This window comes from Carcharodon carcharias, chromosome 8 (assembly GCF_017639515.1).
Source record: "Carcharodon carcharias isolate sCarCar2 chromosome 8, sCarCar2.pri, whole genome shotgun sequence".
Lineage (NCBI taxonomy): Eukaryota > Metazoa > Chordata > Chondrichthyes > Lamniformes > Lamnidae > Carcharodon > Carcharodon carcharias.
Window position 1 is genome coordinate 22,673,545 of NC_054474.1, and position 14,178 is coordinate 22,687,722.

Below are 14,178 nucleotides of genomic sequence, written 5' to 3' on the forward strand. Positions count from 1 at the left end.
CCAATAGTTTTCCTCAAGTAAAAGCAAATCTTCAATCTCTAGTTCTGTCTTAATGTTCTTGTGTTAATGTCCCTCTGCACCCACAAGCATTTATAACTTATTTATTATGTTATTAATTCTTTTCACTATTATAGCATTATAGTCTTTCATTATAACAAGATCAAAATATACTTAAGGATGAGGAAGGCCATTCATCCCTTCTTGATTAATCCATTCAGACAGATCCTAACACCACGCCACAACACCACCCTGCCCCACCTTTGCAAAATTATTCTAAGACTCACAAATAAATACACTCAGCAGGGATCTGTTTACACAGGCTGAAATGGAGTGCTAACTTTGATTGGTTGACATCTTTATGAGGTTGTAATAAGTTATTATTTCTATGATTTTGTTTTAGTGCCCGTATGTTTATTTGGAAAAGATTAAGAGGTGTAAAGTGAGGTAACGCTTCTGTTATTGAAACTATGAATGGCAGTGTCTGATTGACACTCTTAGAATATTGTAAGAGCACCAGTTTTTTTCAAAGCAGATTTCTGAATAGATGTTTTTTTTCATGAGTATTTCAAGACTTGCCATTGTTATTATATGGCTTACTGGTTCTGTACATAGTGCATAATGGGTGATTAAGCATGGGGGCAGAGAGGGGACATGGGAGATATGAGGGAAAATGTGGAGCGCATGGAGTTGAAGGGGAAAGTGGGGTAAGGGCTAGAGAGCCTAACAGCCTTTAACATAACTTGGCTGAAGTCCCAGAGGACCCAAGCAGGCCTTCTAACCAGCCCGCCTCAGCATTTGCAGGCCTCCTTGTCCCACCCGAATTGCTTCTAGGATTGGCCCAACTTTATTCTGCCTCCGTGAGGCAAAAATAATGTGTGTGAGGGCCATTTATGAGAAGCCAGCTCTGCTGATTTGGGAAATGTCCCAACTCAAGCTTCCCACCTCATTAGCAAAAATCCAGCCCACAGTCTTTCCTCACAACTCAGACTCTTGAGAGTAGGAACCACTCTAATGGATCTTCTCAGTACTGCCCCCAGCATTTGAGTTTTCTCTTATTTCTTGGCTATTAATCTGGAGGTGGTATATATGATCTAGTCTGCCATGAGCATGAATAGGTTTGATCATCATCTCTACTGACTTACATTTTGTGCTTTGACTGTATTGTGCAATGTTTTATTGGCTTTGTTGATCACTGCTCTGCAATAGTTAGGCATGTTTAACTTCACATTTATGAAAACTCCTGTGTTTCTTTAATCTCATCTATAGCTATTTCGACACTATTCACCTGTGCTTTCCTTCCCATGTATAACTCTTCACATATGTCTGCATTATTTTTTTTTCTGTAATCTGCCCACATACATACACAATGGAGATGCAAAATGGGCTTGTTCTCACTTGTTTTAAATATTGCACAAGTTCAATATTACCCCCTCATCCCCCCCCCCACTTCCTCACCACCACCCCCAACCCCAACCCACCCCCACCTCCACCCCGACCCGGCTAATGTTTAGCTGCTTAAATGGAGTTTCGTTTAACCTATCTAGTTAAACCATTAACGTCACTTGTTGAAAGATGATTTTGCAGTTTGAGAACTGTATATAAATCATTGTTTCCCAGCCTCAGGGAGAGACTAGACAGCAGCAAATGACTGGTCTGTTTTCTATATTTTTCAAATGTGATGCAAGAATTCTCCCATGGTTTTGCACAAGGGGAATCAAAGTCCAAGTGTAGGCTTCATTGAAGCAGAATTAGAGGGACAAGGATAATTGATCCAAGACAAAGATAATTTCAACCCTTTATAAAGTCTTACATTCTATCCTTATTTTTATATTTCTGTTATAAGTTCTTATGTCCATGAAACTATCTATGTTACTGCATTTTCATTGATGGGAAGGAGGTATTTACAATGTGGCAAACTTACATAAGCAGCTTCCATTGTAAATGTTGACAGTGGAATTTAGAATTGTGAAAGTAGACAAGCAAGTATATACAGATCTAAATATATATTGTTTAGCTGAGAGTTCAATTTGTTTAATAGTAACTTCTTCTGACTCATCCAAAACTGCTTTAAAGGGTCCTGACAGTTTAAACCAATGAGCACCACTATGGCAAAGTACAGGCCACATCTGCCGAATACAAAATTACAAAGGATGTTATGATTTGATGCCTTTTTCATGTACGACTGATACAACCTGAGGGTATAGAAGCTGGGGGCTGGATTTTCATGGCCCAGTTCAAGCCGGAACTGAGATGGGCACCCAGCTCAGTTCTGGCTTGAATTGGACCATGAAAAATGGCAGTAACATTGTCCGTGTAGACATTCCACCTCCGTTTCTTATGTCAGCGATGTTTGTAGGAGCAGGGGTGACGGTGGGGAAGAGCGTCCATCTGAGAACTCGCCATTGCTCCTGTTTAGGCTGATTAAGCTATTTAAGGATTTGTTAAGATCCTGTCTTCTAAAACATTTTTGAAATTGGTGAAGGTGACTGACATTTAGGGCCGGCCTGCTGGTGAGTCATGCAGGGCAGAAAAGTTTCTGATAAATCTAAATGCTGAGCACAGGTGAAAGGACTTTCCCCTTTGAAGTAAAAATTCAGGCAGTCTATCAGAGGTCAGGAGAGGGGCTAGAATTCAGAATGTTGCCAGTTCAGGGGGCTGTCACCCTTCTGGAATCATGTGGGCATCAGAGCAGGGGGCAAGGCTGTTTGGACCCCACCCAGCACCAGGAAGGGTTTAGATAGAAATAGATGCTGCACCCTCAGAAATTGAGGCCATCGGAGATGAGGAGCAGCAGTCCAGGAAGGGCTGAGCCCTGGGCATCAGGAGGCCAGAGGAATGAGACAAGGGATACAAAGGAGAAAGAGGCATTACTCTGAGCTCAGGATCTACAGGCAGAGGTGAAACTATCTGGATCTGGAGGATGAATGCCAAAGGAGATGACAAGTTTGCAGATAGACAGACACAGACATCTGTACCCTCGTCAGTGTGGACATCTGTGCACTTCTACTGAATCTCAGAGGCAGCTGCACACTGGTGCATCACCCAAGGTGACGGGTGCCCTCTTTGCCAAGGCTGGACAACACATTAGGTTCACAACTGGTGGGGCATCGCAGGCTCAGAGTGCATTGCATCTGGTGCCTGAACAGTCGGGTAGTCCCCTGCAATGCCCTCAAGCAAAGCTCTTGGTCATTGTGATAGTTTGCAGCACTCTCCATAATATGGCCCTCCAGAGAAGTAGACCTCAAGGATGATGATGAAGGTTGACGAGGGAAATGCTGTTGATGTGGTGCACATGGACTTCCAGAAAGTGTTTGGTACAGTGCCACACAACAGGCCTGTGAGCAAAGTTATAACTTATGGATTAAAAGGGACAGTAGCAAGGGGAGGTGGTAGCATAGTGGTATTGTCACTGGCCAAGTATTCCAGAAACCTGGGTTCAAATCTTGCAACAGCGAAATTTGAATTCAGTGAAAATCTGGAATTAAAAGTCTGATGATGACTGCATTGTAAAAACCCATCTGGTTCACTAATGTCCTTTAGAGAAGGAAATCTGCTGGCTTACATGTGACCCACAACAATGTGACTGACTCTTAAAAATGACTTCTGAACAAGGGCAGTTAGGGATGGGCAATAAATGCTGGCCTAACCAATGATACCCACATCCCATGAATAAATTTTTAAAAAGCAACATGGATATGGAATTGGCTGAGCAACAGGAAACAGTGAGTAGCAGTTAATGGATGTTTTCCATGCTGGAGGAAGGTTTCTGGTAGAGTTCCCCAGGGGTCAGTGTTGGTTTATATTAATGACCTAGACCTTGATGTGCAGGGCACAATTTCAAAGTTTGTGAATTATACAAAAGTTGGAAGTATTGTGAACTGTGAGGAGGATAGTGTAGAACTTCAAAGGGACATAGACAAGTTGGTGGAATGGGTGGACAGGTGGCAGATGAAGTTCAATGCAGAGATGTGAGAGGTGGTTCATTTTATATTGTAAAATATAAAATAAAGGGCATAATTATAAAGGGAGTACAGGAGAAAAGGGACCTGGGTGTATGTGTGCATAAATCATTGAAGGTGACAGGACAGATTAAGAGAGCAGTTAATAAAGCATACAGTATCCTGGGCTTTATTAAAAGGGGCATAGAGTACAAGAGCAAGGAGGTTATGTTAAATTTGTATAAGCCACTACTTCATCCTCAGCTAGAGTATTGCGTCCAGTTCTGGGTGCCGCACTTTAGGAAGGATGTGAAAGCATTAGAGGGGATCCAGAAAAGATCCACGAGAATGGTTCCAGGGATAAAGAATGAAGTTATGAAGTTAGATTGGAAAAGTTAGGACTGTTTTCCTTGGGAAAAGAAGGTTGATAGGAGATTTGATAGAGATATTCTAAATCATGAGGGGTCTGGACAGAGCAGATAGGGAGAAACTGTTCCCACTCATGAAAGGATTGAGAATGAGAGGGCACAGATTTAAAGTAATTAGTAAAAGAAGCAAAAATGATATGAGGGGAAACGTTTTTTATGCAGGAAGTGGTTAAGGTCTGGAATGCACTACCTGAGAGTATAGTGGAAGCAGGTTCAGTTGAAGCATTCAGAAGGAATTAGATTGTTATCTGAAAAGGAGGAATGTGCAGTGTTATGGGGAGAAGGCTGAGGAATAGTACTAGGTAAGTTGCTGATTCAGAGAGCAAGTGCAGACACAATGGGCCAAATGGCCTCCTTCAGTGACATAACAATTCTGTGTTTCTGTGAGACCGCAGAAGGCACATCTCATCGGGGGAGGAGCAGGAGGTAAGAGAAGAGGAATTGGAGGCAGAGGGAGACGATGCTGAACAGGGAAGTACCCCTGCTGCAATGATGAGGCGGCCTCCTCCTGCCATCTTCTGGGAAGAGGACCTCCCTCCTCTTCCTCATGAATGCCAGGCCTCCAGCTCCCCTGTGACATCTCTCTTCCTTGGGGCACATTGGAAGGCTTTTATACAAACATTCTCTCTCTGGACAACCAGCAGCCCCTCAGTGATGATAGCATTGGGTGTCTAAACGAGTCCCTCACTTCATCTGACCCACCTCCATTCCTGCCCTCACTGGCTCTATTTGGACAGGGAACCTCGTCTCCATTAATTAAGGGCTTACCCCATAAAAATCTGAATGTCAGTCAGTTTTCCGCCCGAGGCGGGTTTCTGAAATAGAAACAGACCCGGCTCCTGTTTCCCACCTCCATGTGGTAATCCACTCTGAAGTGTCTTTGCAGCAAGGAGCGCAACCACATAATTAATGGAAGTATTCACCTAAACAAATGAGAAACAACATAAACATCCATGCACCTGCTGTGTTAATCTTTAAGGATTTAATCTTTTTCAGGTGGGTGCACAGAGACAGAAAAATTCCTGGCTCCGCAAACCCGACCATAAAAAATGGCTGCCTGAATTTTCAATTTCAGGCCCGGGGTGCAGGCTAGCGTAGGAGTCGAGTCGTGTAATCCCAGAAGTAGTGAGGGGTCGGTGGTGGGCCTGGTGGGGGTTGGGCAACTCGGGCACAGATAAAAAAAGCAGGCCTTCCGAAAGCCCCCTTTGAGAGGTAGGTCATCAATGCTGAAGTCCCGGTGCCTCGGAGGAGACGCCATTACCTTGCTAGGTGAGTGCCAAGGGGGTCAATATCTAAGTTCTTAAGGGTTAATACTTGTCCCCTAGAAACCAACAATGGATCTGCGTTGGTGGCTGAAATAACTGAGGGAGTTGGGAACTACTTAGTATGAAGGAGTCATGGCAGCTGCCAGGGAGCCTTGCACACACATGAAGGAAGACCTTGTGGTGGTTACAAACCAACTGTATATTGACTGAGTGGAAGGACTTCCAGTTGACAAAGGTGTCCGCATGTTGAGTTGGGGCCTTTGTGGCAACATGGGTGCAATCAATAACAGCTTGCACCTGAGGGAATTCAATTGGTCCAAGGCCATGGCTCTCTGAGTCTGAGACATCAAATCTATAGTGAAATTAATATGACCGCCCCCCACACGGGCAAACAGGACAATAGTTAGAGCCTTAATGTAGCTGTGTGCTGATGCCTGATATATACCAAACAGGCCTCCTGATCATCCCTGAAAAGATCCTGAGGCAGAGATGTGGGTGTCACTGGCTAGGTAGTCCCTGTGGTGTAGGTACACCCACGATGCTTTTAGGGAGGGAGCTCCAGGATTTTGACCCAGGACAGTGAATGAATGGCAATATATTTCCAAGCCAGGTTGTTAAGTCACTTGGAGGGGAACTTCCAGGTGGTGGTGTTCTCATGTATCTGCTGCCTTTGTCCTTCTAGATGGTAGCAGTTGGAAGGTGCTGACTAAGGAGCCTGAGGGCGACAGTTACCTTCACAACCACAGGCAGGGACATGTGGGTTGATGGATTGTGGCTCAAATTCCTGCTGGACCATGCGATATATGTCTGTCACCACCTCATAGCTTAGCCTGAATCACCTTTGAAATTGGTTGTCTGTCATATTGAGGTATAATGTCCTAGGGTCTGCATACCCTTCCCCCAGGACCTGGATGTCATGCCTCTCCCCCTCCTCCTTCCTGGTATGTGGGTAGCGATGTCTTTCACCTGACCTTCTACCCTCACTCTGGCCTCTGGCAGCTCGTGGTGGCTGGCTTCATGGCATCTATGTGTGAGGGTGCCATGCCCATCTTCTATGTTCCTTTGCACAAATTGCTATGTGCCCTTCTCTAGCAAAAGTACTCCCTGGAACCTGGGTGCACGAGCCAATAGGGGCAAAAATAATTGCCCTACGACCCCAGGAATCCTCCCCTACTACTGCCTTGGAATTTGTTTTGCGCCACTTCTGGCGCCATGAATAAAATTGTTGAACAAATTCAACAGGAGTACCCTACCTCTCCAAAGGAGTCCCCTGGCAATCCAAAGAAATACCCCAAGTTCAGATCTGCTCTGACCAGGTGCACTTTGTTCACTTCAGGTTCCACACTCCTGAGCTACCAAAATCCGATTAGAGTGGATGCCTCTATTGATTTAAATGGCCAGCTGCCTCCATAAAATGCATATGAATGAAACGCACCTTGCCCTCATTCCCGTCCCCGCAAAAATGGGAAGTGCCATGTTTCAGGAGGGGACTTAGGATTTTCAGCCAGTTCCGCTATTTTCAGCACAGCGGAGAGGCTCCCTGTCATGGTGAAAATCTGGGCATAGTTAGTACTGGAATGACCAGAACTATTGTAGATGGTCAGCAACCTATCCATTCAGAATTCATCTATAGAGGTTTATACACCATCCTGATATGGACAGGTAGAGGCTTAATCAGCTTGTCTGTGTAGAAATTAATGAATCATAATACACTGGGTCAGAGAAGCCTATGAAAAATTATTCAGTGTCTTCATATATTGTCTAAAATTCTCTTGTTCAACTTTAACAAATATGAGGCTCCCACCTTCACTGAGCAAAGGCAATCAGAAATTCAAGAAGAAGGCCTACATTTGGAATAAGACAATAGAAAGCAGATGGTACTCAGCTGCACAGGCAAAACACAATAAATACTGAACCTTGAAGAAATGATAGTTTCAGATTGTATTAACATACCAGTCTTTGGGTCAATAGCAAAGAATCCTCTTGGGCTTTCACTCGTGATTCTGAAGGTCAGCTGACCCTGTGAACTGGAATCAGGGTCATCAGCATCAATGCGAAGAACAGACTTATCTTTTGGGGAATTTTCAATGATTGAGGTATAGTAAACAGGCGCTGTGGTCTGAGGAGGATTATCATTAACATCTAAAATTTTGATGAAAACTTCAGCTGAAGTGACCCCAGGGATGGCACCTAAATCCGTAGCAAGAACTGTCAGCCAATAGTGGGGACATCTTTCACAATCAAGGAGCTCCACGGTCTGTATTGTTCCTGTAAGCAAAAGGAAATAATTCTTAAAGACTGATTTTTCTTTTTATCTTATGACTTACCACCTAAACAAGTTTCCATTATCCTGAAGAACAGGCAAGCAATTCAGGTTTTATGTAATGTAGAATTATGGGGTAATTTTAACTTAATTCGCTGGGCTGAGAAGTCCATGGGATTCGGACACTACCCTGGTTCATCCAATCCTGTCTGTTTTCCAATCAGCATGTTATATTACAACTACCCTTTTAATATCGCTCCAGACACTATATTGTCAGTACCTTGCCTTAAAGCAAAGAACAAACTGTCAGCATTCCCATGAAATTCACTAGACTAGTCATGTATAGAATGAGGCAATGGATCTGTAAGCCTTACAGAGTTGGCAAATATGTAAGTGGCAATGTCTCTCCCAGAGACCAAGTGTGGTAAATATTTTGTTCTACTCTGAAAAGTCCCACAATTAACTGGTTTCAGTTCTCACAGAGAAGGTGGTGACGGAGATATAGGTATCTCCACGCAAGTCGAAGGAGATAGAATCGGTTTCAGCAAGGATACTTCCAGAACTAGCTTTGTGTCATCTTTTCAAAGAAATATTTATTTTGTTGAATTGAAGGAACATTATCGGCGTGGTTAGGAGATAGTTTAGTCAATAGAAGAAAGGGAGTAGGGAGACTGGGAATGCACTCAAATTGGAAGGAGTTGACGAGTGGTGTCCCATAAGGATCTGCACTGGGACCGTAGCTATTCACTACATTTATTATTAACTTAGATATCATAATAGAGAGTTATATATCCAAATTTGCTGATGACAAAGACTAGTGGTATAGTAAGTAGTGTAAAGGCACATAAATTTACAGAGACATTGATAGATTAAGAGAATGGGAAAATTGTGGCAGATAGATTTCAGTGCAGATAAGGGTGAGGCCATTATTTTGGAACACAAAAGGATAGATCCCAATATTTTTAAAATGGTGAAAAGCATTGAACAGTAAGATCGAAAGAGGCTTGGGAATTAATGCAAACTGATCATTAAAATGTAATAGTCAAGTACAAAACATAATCAAAGGCTAATGGAGTGCTAATCTTTTTAACTAGAGGGTTGGAGTATACTGGGGAGGAAGTATTGCTACAGATATACAAAAAAAAACCCTGGTTAGGCCACATTTGGAGTATAATGTATGGTTCTGGGAATACCACCTGAGGATGTATTGGACTTGGAAGAAGTGCACCAGATTGTTATCAAAGGTTCCAAAGACTAGATTATGGGGGGATGTTACATTAATGCGATTTATATTTTCTGTATTATTTAAGGTTACAAAGTGATTAGAAGGAATTATTTTTTAGTATTTTGCAAAGAGTTGGTAGGATATTTTCCATTGGTCAGAGAGTCTAAGAGAAGGGGGGCATAACCTTAAAATCAGAGCCAGGGCTCCCAGAAAGATCTAAGGAAACATTTCTTCATGAAAATGGTGATAGAAGTGTGGAACTCTCTCCCACAAAAAGCAATAGACCCTAGCTCAATTTAAATCTAAGATCAATGAAATCCGTATTAACGGATGTGGAGGGATGGCAGTTGGATCAACTATGATCCCATGACAGAACAGGCTCAAGAGGCTAAACGGTTTATTCCTGTTTCTATGTTCCTATGTACTGGAGGACTACTGTTGCAAGAGAATCCTCCATCTTCAGGAAACGAGGGAGGATTGCTGAAAAGAACCATATGACTTGTATAAATAAACTCAGAATGAATGTCCTAATGTTCAGTCCATTTATTATGTTCATTGCTGCTATGCAACAGGTTTTCATTTACAATATAGTTTCTATTCCAGAAATGCTCAAGCTGTGCAGCAAGCCTTTTAGCAAATATAATTTTTAAGTCAATACAGAATGGATGCACCTCCTTGTCTTCAATACTATTTTCGAACCACAAATCATACTGATAGATTTTCAAATGTTTTAATAAGTAGAAATTAGGAACCAAACAGATTTTCTTTCACTCCACAGCTGCTGTTAGAACTGCTGGATTTTTCCAGCATTTTCTGTTTTTGTTTCAGGTTTCTTATGTTCCTATGTAGTGGTATCTTTCTGCCTTAAATTATATTTAGTTAATTTGTAATTACTGTTATTATGTTGTTTCTGTGAATTAAGGGTAATTGGGTGTAATTTTAACTTTGGGTGATAGAGTAAAACAGATCATATTGATTCATCTGCCCATTACACATCTCTCCCCCCTCCCCAATTTTCAAAGGTTTTAAAGATATTGTCTTCAATCTGCTGATATTTCCCATGACAATTCAATATGATGAACACATATTCAAGCTCGGCAATATCTATCTCCAGCAAATCTGGAATACTATGTGACACTGTACTTTGTATTTGTTTCTTGATCTCTCAGGATTAATACCAAAACTTCATTATCATAAAATTATTTTCTAAGCTTACATGAAGATCCTCTGCAATTGGTAGAAGAAAATGAACTAATTGACGTTAATTCCTGAAAGGAATTTCTTTTTTTAATCCTCCATTTTATTCCCACTAGCTGATGGTACAAGACTGGGTGATACAGTTTTAAGGTTTTGGGCAAGAAGTGCAGTAGAGGTGTGAGGAAAAACCTTTCACACAGGGAGTGGTGATGATCTGGGAGTCATTGCCTACAAGAGTGGTGGAAGCAGACACAATCAATGATTTCAAAAGGAAATTGGATGGGTACTTGAAAGAAATTTGCAGGCCTATGGGAATTGAGCAGAAGAACGGGACTGACTCAACCTTTCTATGGAGAGCCGGCATGGACTCGATGAGCCGAATGGCCTCCTGTGCAGTAATGACTCTATGACTCTAGTTTGTAATGTCGTTTGACTTTATTTTGTAAAATGCCAATACATTTTAGATGAAATTCTTTAAAAAAGGCTCAATCCTCAAACATTCAATCATACTATCCATATTATTCTTCAGAGTTTGAATACGACACTCAATCAAATTTCAGCTCATGTTCTTACCTGTTTTCTCATTAATGGTGAAGATTCCAAGACCTGATCCACCCTTGATCGAATATCGAATCGCACCATCCTTGCCTCTGTCTTCATCCTGAGCAGTGAGTGTTAACACTGAGGTTCCCACAGGCACTCCTTCACTGACAGAGCTTTTGAACACAAAGGAGGAGAAATGTGGTCGATGCAGGTTTTCATTGACATCAATCACTTCTATTTCCACATAACAGGTGGAGTTCAGAGAATAGGGTTTTCCACTGTCAATAGCATGAGCTGTTAGATTATAAAAATTCTTACTTTCAAAGTCTAATTGCTTATTAGTACGGATAGCTCCTACTTGTCTGTCAATTCTGAATGCATTTTCTCCAGTTGTTATCAGGCTGTATTTCACTTCACCTCCCGGTCCTAGATCTGGATCATAGGCCTCAAGCCACACGATGACAGTTCCTACTGGAATATCTTCAGGAACTCTCACCCTGTAGTAAGGTGGGACAAACTGAGGTGGATTATCATTTACATCTTCTAAGATTACTGTTAGATCAATGATTGAGAATAGTTGGGGCTCTTGTTGAGGCTGATCTCTGGCTTCGATTCTCAAAACATACATTGGATGAAACTCTCGATCTAATTTGCCAGTAACATGCACTATACCTGAAGTTTTGTCAATGGAAAATGTTTTGGTAACAGTTAGGAGTGAATATTTTATTTCTCCATTTTCTCCCAGATCGTTATCTTTAGCCTTTACCTGGGCTATAGGTGTTCCAAGCTCCACATTTTCATGTATTTTTGCTGAATAACTATCCTGCAAGAATATTGGTTTATTATCATTTGCATCCAGCACATGCACTGTTAACAGCCTCCAAGAGAATTTCTGAGGTTTTCCAAGATCATAAATTGTAATGTTTAAAATGTAAAGATTTTTTGTTTCATGATCCAAGGGTAACACAACTTTCAGCTCTCCAGTCTCCATCTCTACAACAAAGCAGCTGTCTTCATTCCCATCCGAGATCACATAGACCAACTTGCCATTGAAACCAGAATCAGGATCAGTAGCATGAATATTCAAGATGGTTGAGTAAACTGGAATACTCTCTATTATGTCAATGGAGCTTGGAAAATAAATATCAAATTGTGGAGAATGGGCATTGACAATGTGGATATAAGAGAATGAGTCTTCTTCATGAGGCTGATAATGTGGTTTAACAGAAAGCAGAAGGATCTCTGCTAATTTTTTAATTGCTCCAGTGTCATTGCAATGCATATTGATCATTTCCAGGCTATCGGTAACAGTGAGGTTAACATCTACGGTGGAAGCATAATTCTCTCCATCTGTGGCTGTGATTTTAAGATTAAAAAATGAAATCTCATTGGCAGGACTGTAAGATAAGGGGTGCTTCAAAATTAGTGCACCAGAAATTGGATTGAGATCAAAGAAATCTAGTTCGTTACCGGACAAAAGCTGGTATCTGATTCCTTGCAGTTCATCTGCATCGACTGCTGAGACAGTGGTGATGAGGTATCCAACTGTAAGATTTCTTGAAATATTACCACGGCAATTGTTCTTTTCAAACAATGGTTCATTGTCATTCAGATTCTTCAAGTAAATTGTGACAGGGACTTCAACTTCATAGTGATATGGTGATCCCCAGTCAGAGGCCCAAACTCGCAGATGGTACACTCGCTGCATGAGTTCATAGTCCAAGTTCTCAGATGTCACAATAGTTCCTGTAAATGGATGAATGCCGAAGGGGACAGGAGCCACATTGGCAATGCTATACGTTACATAGCCATTTTCACCTTGGTCTTTGTCGGTTGCATTGACTGTTAAGATACTTGTTCCAATTTGGGCATTTTCATCAATACTCCCTTGGTATGAAGATGCTCTGAACTCTGGAGCATTATTATTGGTGTCGATGAGATCAATAATGATACTGGCTGAGATCTGACCAATACTGGTCTTTACTTTTAATTCAAAATGGGATTGTTCCAAGAAATCCATTGCAGCAGCAGTGGTGATGAGACCAGTTCGAGGATTTATCCTGAATTTTGTACTGACGTGATTATGCTCCAGATGATAAGTCTGATTTGGAAGTTTAGGCTGAGCTTTAACCATTAGAACAGGACTATTTGGGGGTGCAAACTCACACAACCTAACCTTATAAAGATCTTCCTCAAACTTTAAAGCTTCAGACCACTTTGCTGGTACATGAATGAATTTTACTGGTGAATGGTTAGTTGGGTTGCTCTTATCTCCAGCTTGCAGAGACAAGTTATAGCCAAGGTAATTGTCTGCCCAGTTTGCCTCTTTGATATATATTAGCTTGAGCTCCCTACTACCATGGTAGAATGGTACCACACTGAAATGGTGTGATGGATCCCCATCCACAATGTTCACTGCATCTACTCCTTCCTCAACTGTGATAATGGCACATGTAGCATTGTGGTCAGTTCCAGGAGAGGTGAGATGTACAGACAGAATTCCTGGCACTCTTATACGAGCCTGTTCTACATTGACAGTCAGCTTTGCCACACTGCCAATCCCAGTGCCTCCAAATAACTTCACCATGCGGTCCACTGCCAAGATTTCTAGGCTATATTGCTTTAGAGTTGTGTAATTCAGGCTTCCTGCCAATGTGACAACACCGCTACTGGGATGAATGGCAAACATATCAACCTTGTCTTTAAAAGCATAATAAAAAGCTGCATTGCTTCCAATGTCGGCATCTGTTGCAGTGACTCTGGCAACACTGGATCGCAATGGGGTGTCCTCTGTTATGGAGATAGTGTATGACAACGGTGAAAAAAGAGGTCGCAAGTCATTTTTATCAAGGATCTGGATCATCACCTTGGTCCACGCTTCATGTTGGGATGTTCCGTCTGATGCCTGGACTGTCAGTAGATAATTATCCTTTACTTCTCTGTTTAAAACAGCCATGTTGGAACTTCTGGTCCTTATGCGCAGAAAGCAGAAATCACCTACCAAGTATTCCTCTGCTTTGAACACATTCATATTGTCTCCAGAAACAATTTTGTATTTAACATTCTCGATAGCTTCTGTGATCTGAATGCCCATTTTTACACTACTTTCTATGTAGGTCTTGGGGGAGGAATTTTCATAGATAGTAGCATTGTAAACATGGTGGGTGAATTGGAAAGGTGAGATGTGCGGTTTCTCCAGACGCTCTTCTGAAACCAGAACCATCGCCAAAAGTGTTACAAGCCATAAACTTTTGGTTGCCATGATTCATCACATTGGCTTTCTTCTTAAAATCTGTAGGAAGACCAATGAAAGTGATTA

The 14,178-nt window shown here is 41.8% G+C and overlaps 1 protein-coding gene across 2 annotated transcripts in view; it reads right to left on the reverse strand.

Annotated features, from left to right (window-relative positions):
- The window catches only part of LOC121281257 (protocadherin Fat 1-like), a 164,568-nt gene that overhangs the window by 96,247 nt on the left and 54,143 nt on the right, over window positions 1-14,178 (reverse strand). For both annotated transcript variants that reach the window (XM_041194093.1, XM_041194094.1), the window contains exons 2-3: window positions 10,890-14,151; window positions 7,585-7,899 (exon numbers count right to left, since the gene is read on the reverse strand). In XM_041194093.1, coding sequence (XP_041050027.1) covers window positions 7,585-7,899; window positions 10,890-14,121 — 3,547 coding nt within the window. In that variant the 5' untranslated portion in view covers window positions 14,122-14,151. The remainder of the gene's footprint in view (window positions 1-7,584; window positions 7,900-10,889; window positions 14,152-14,178) is intronic.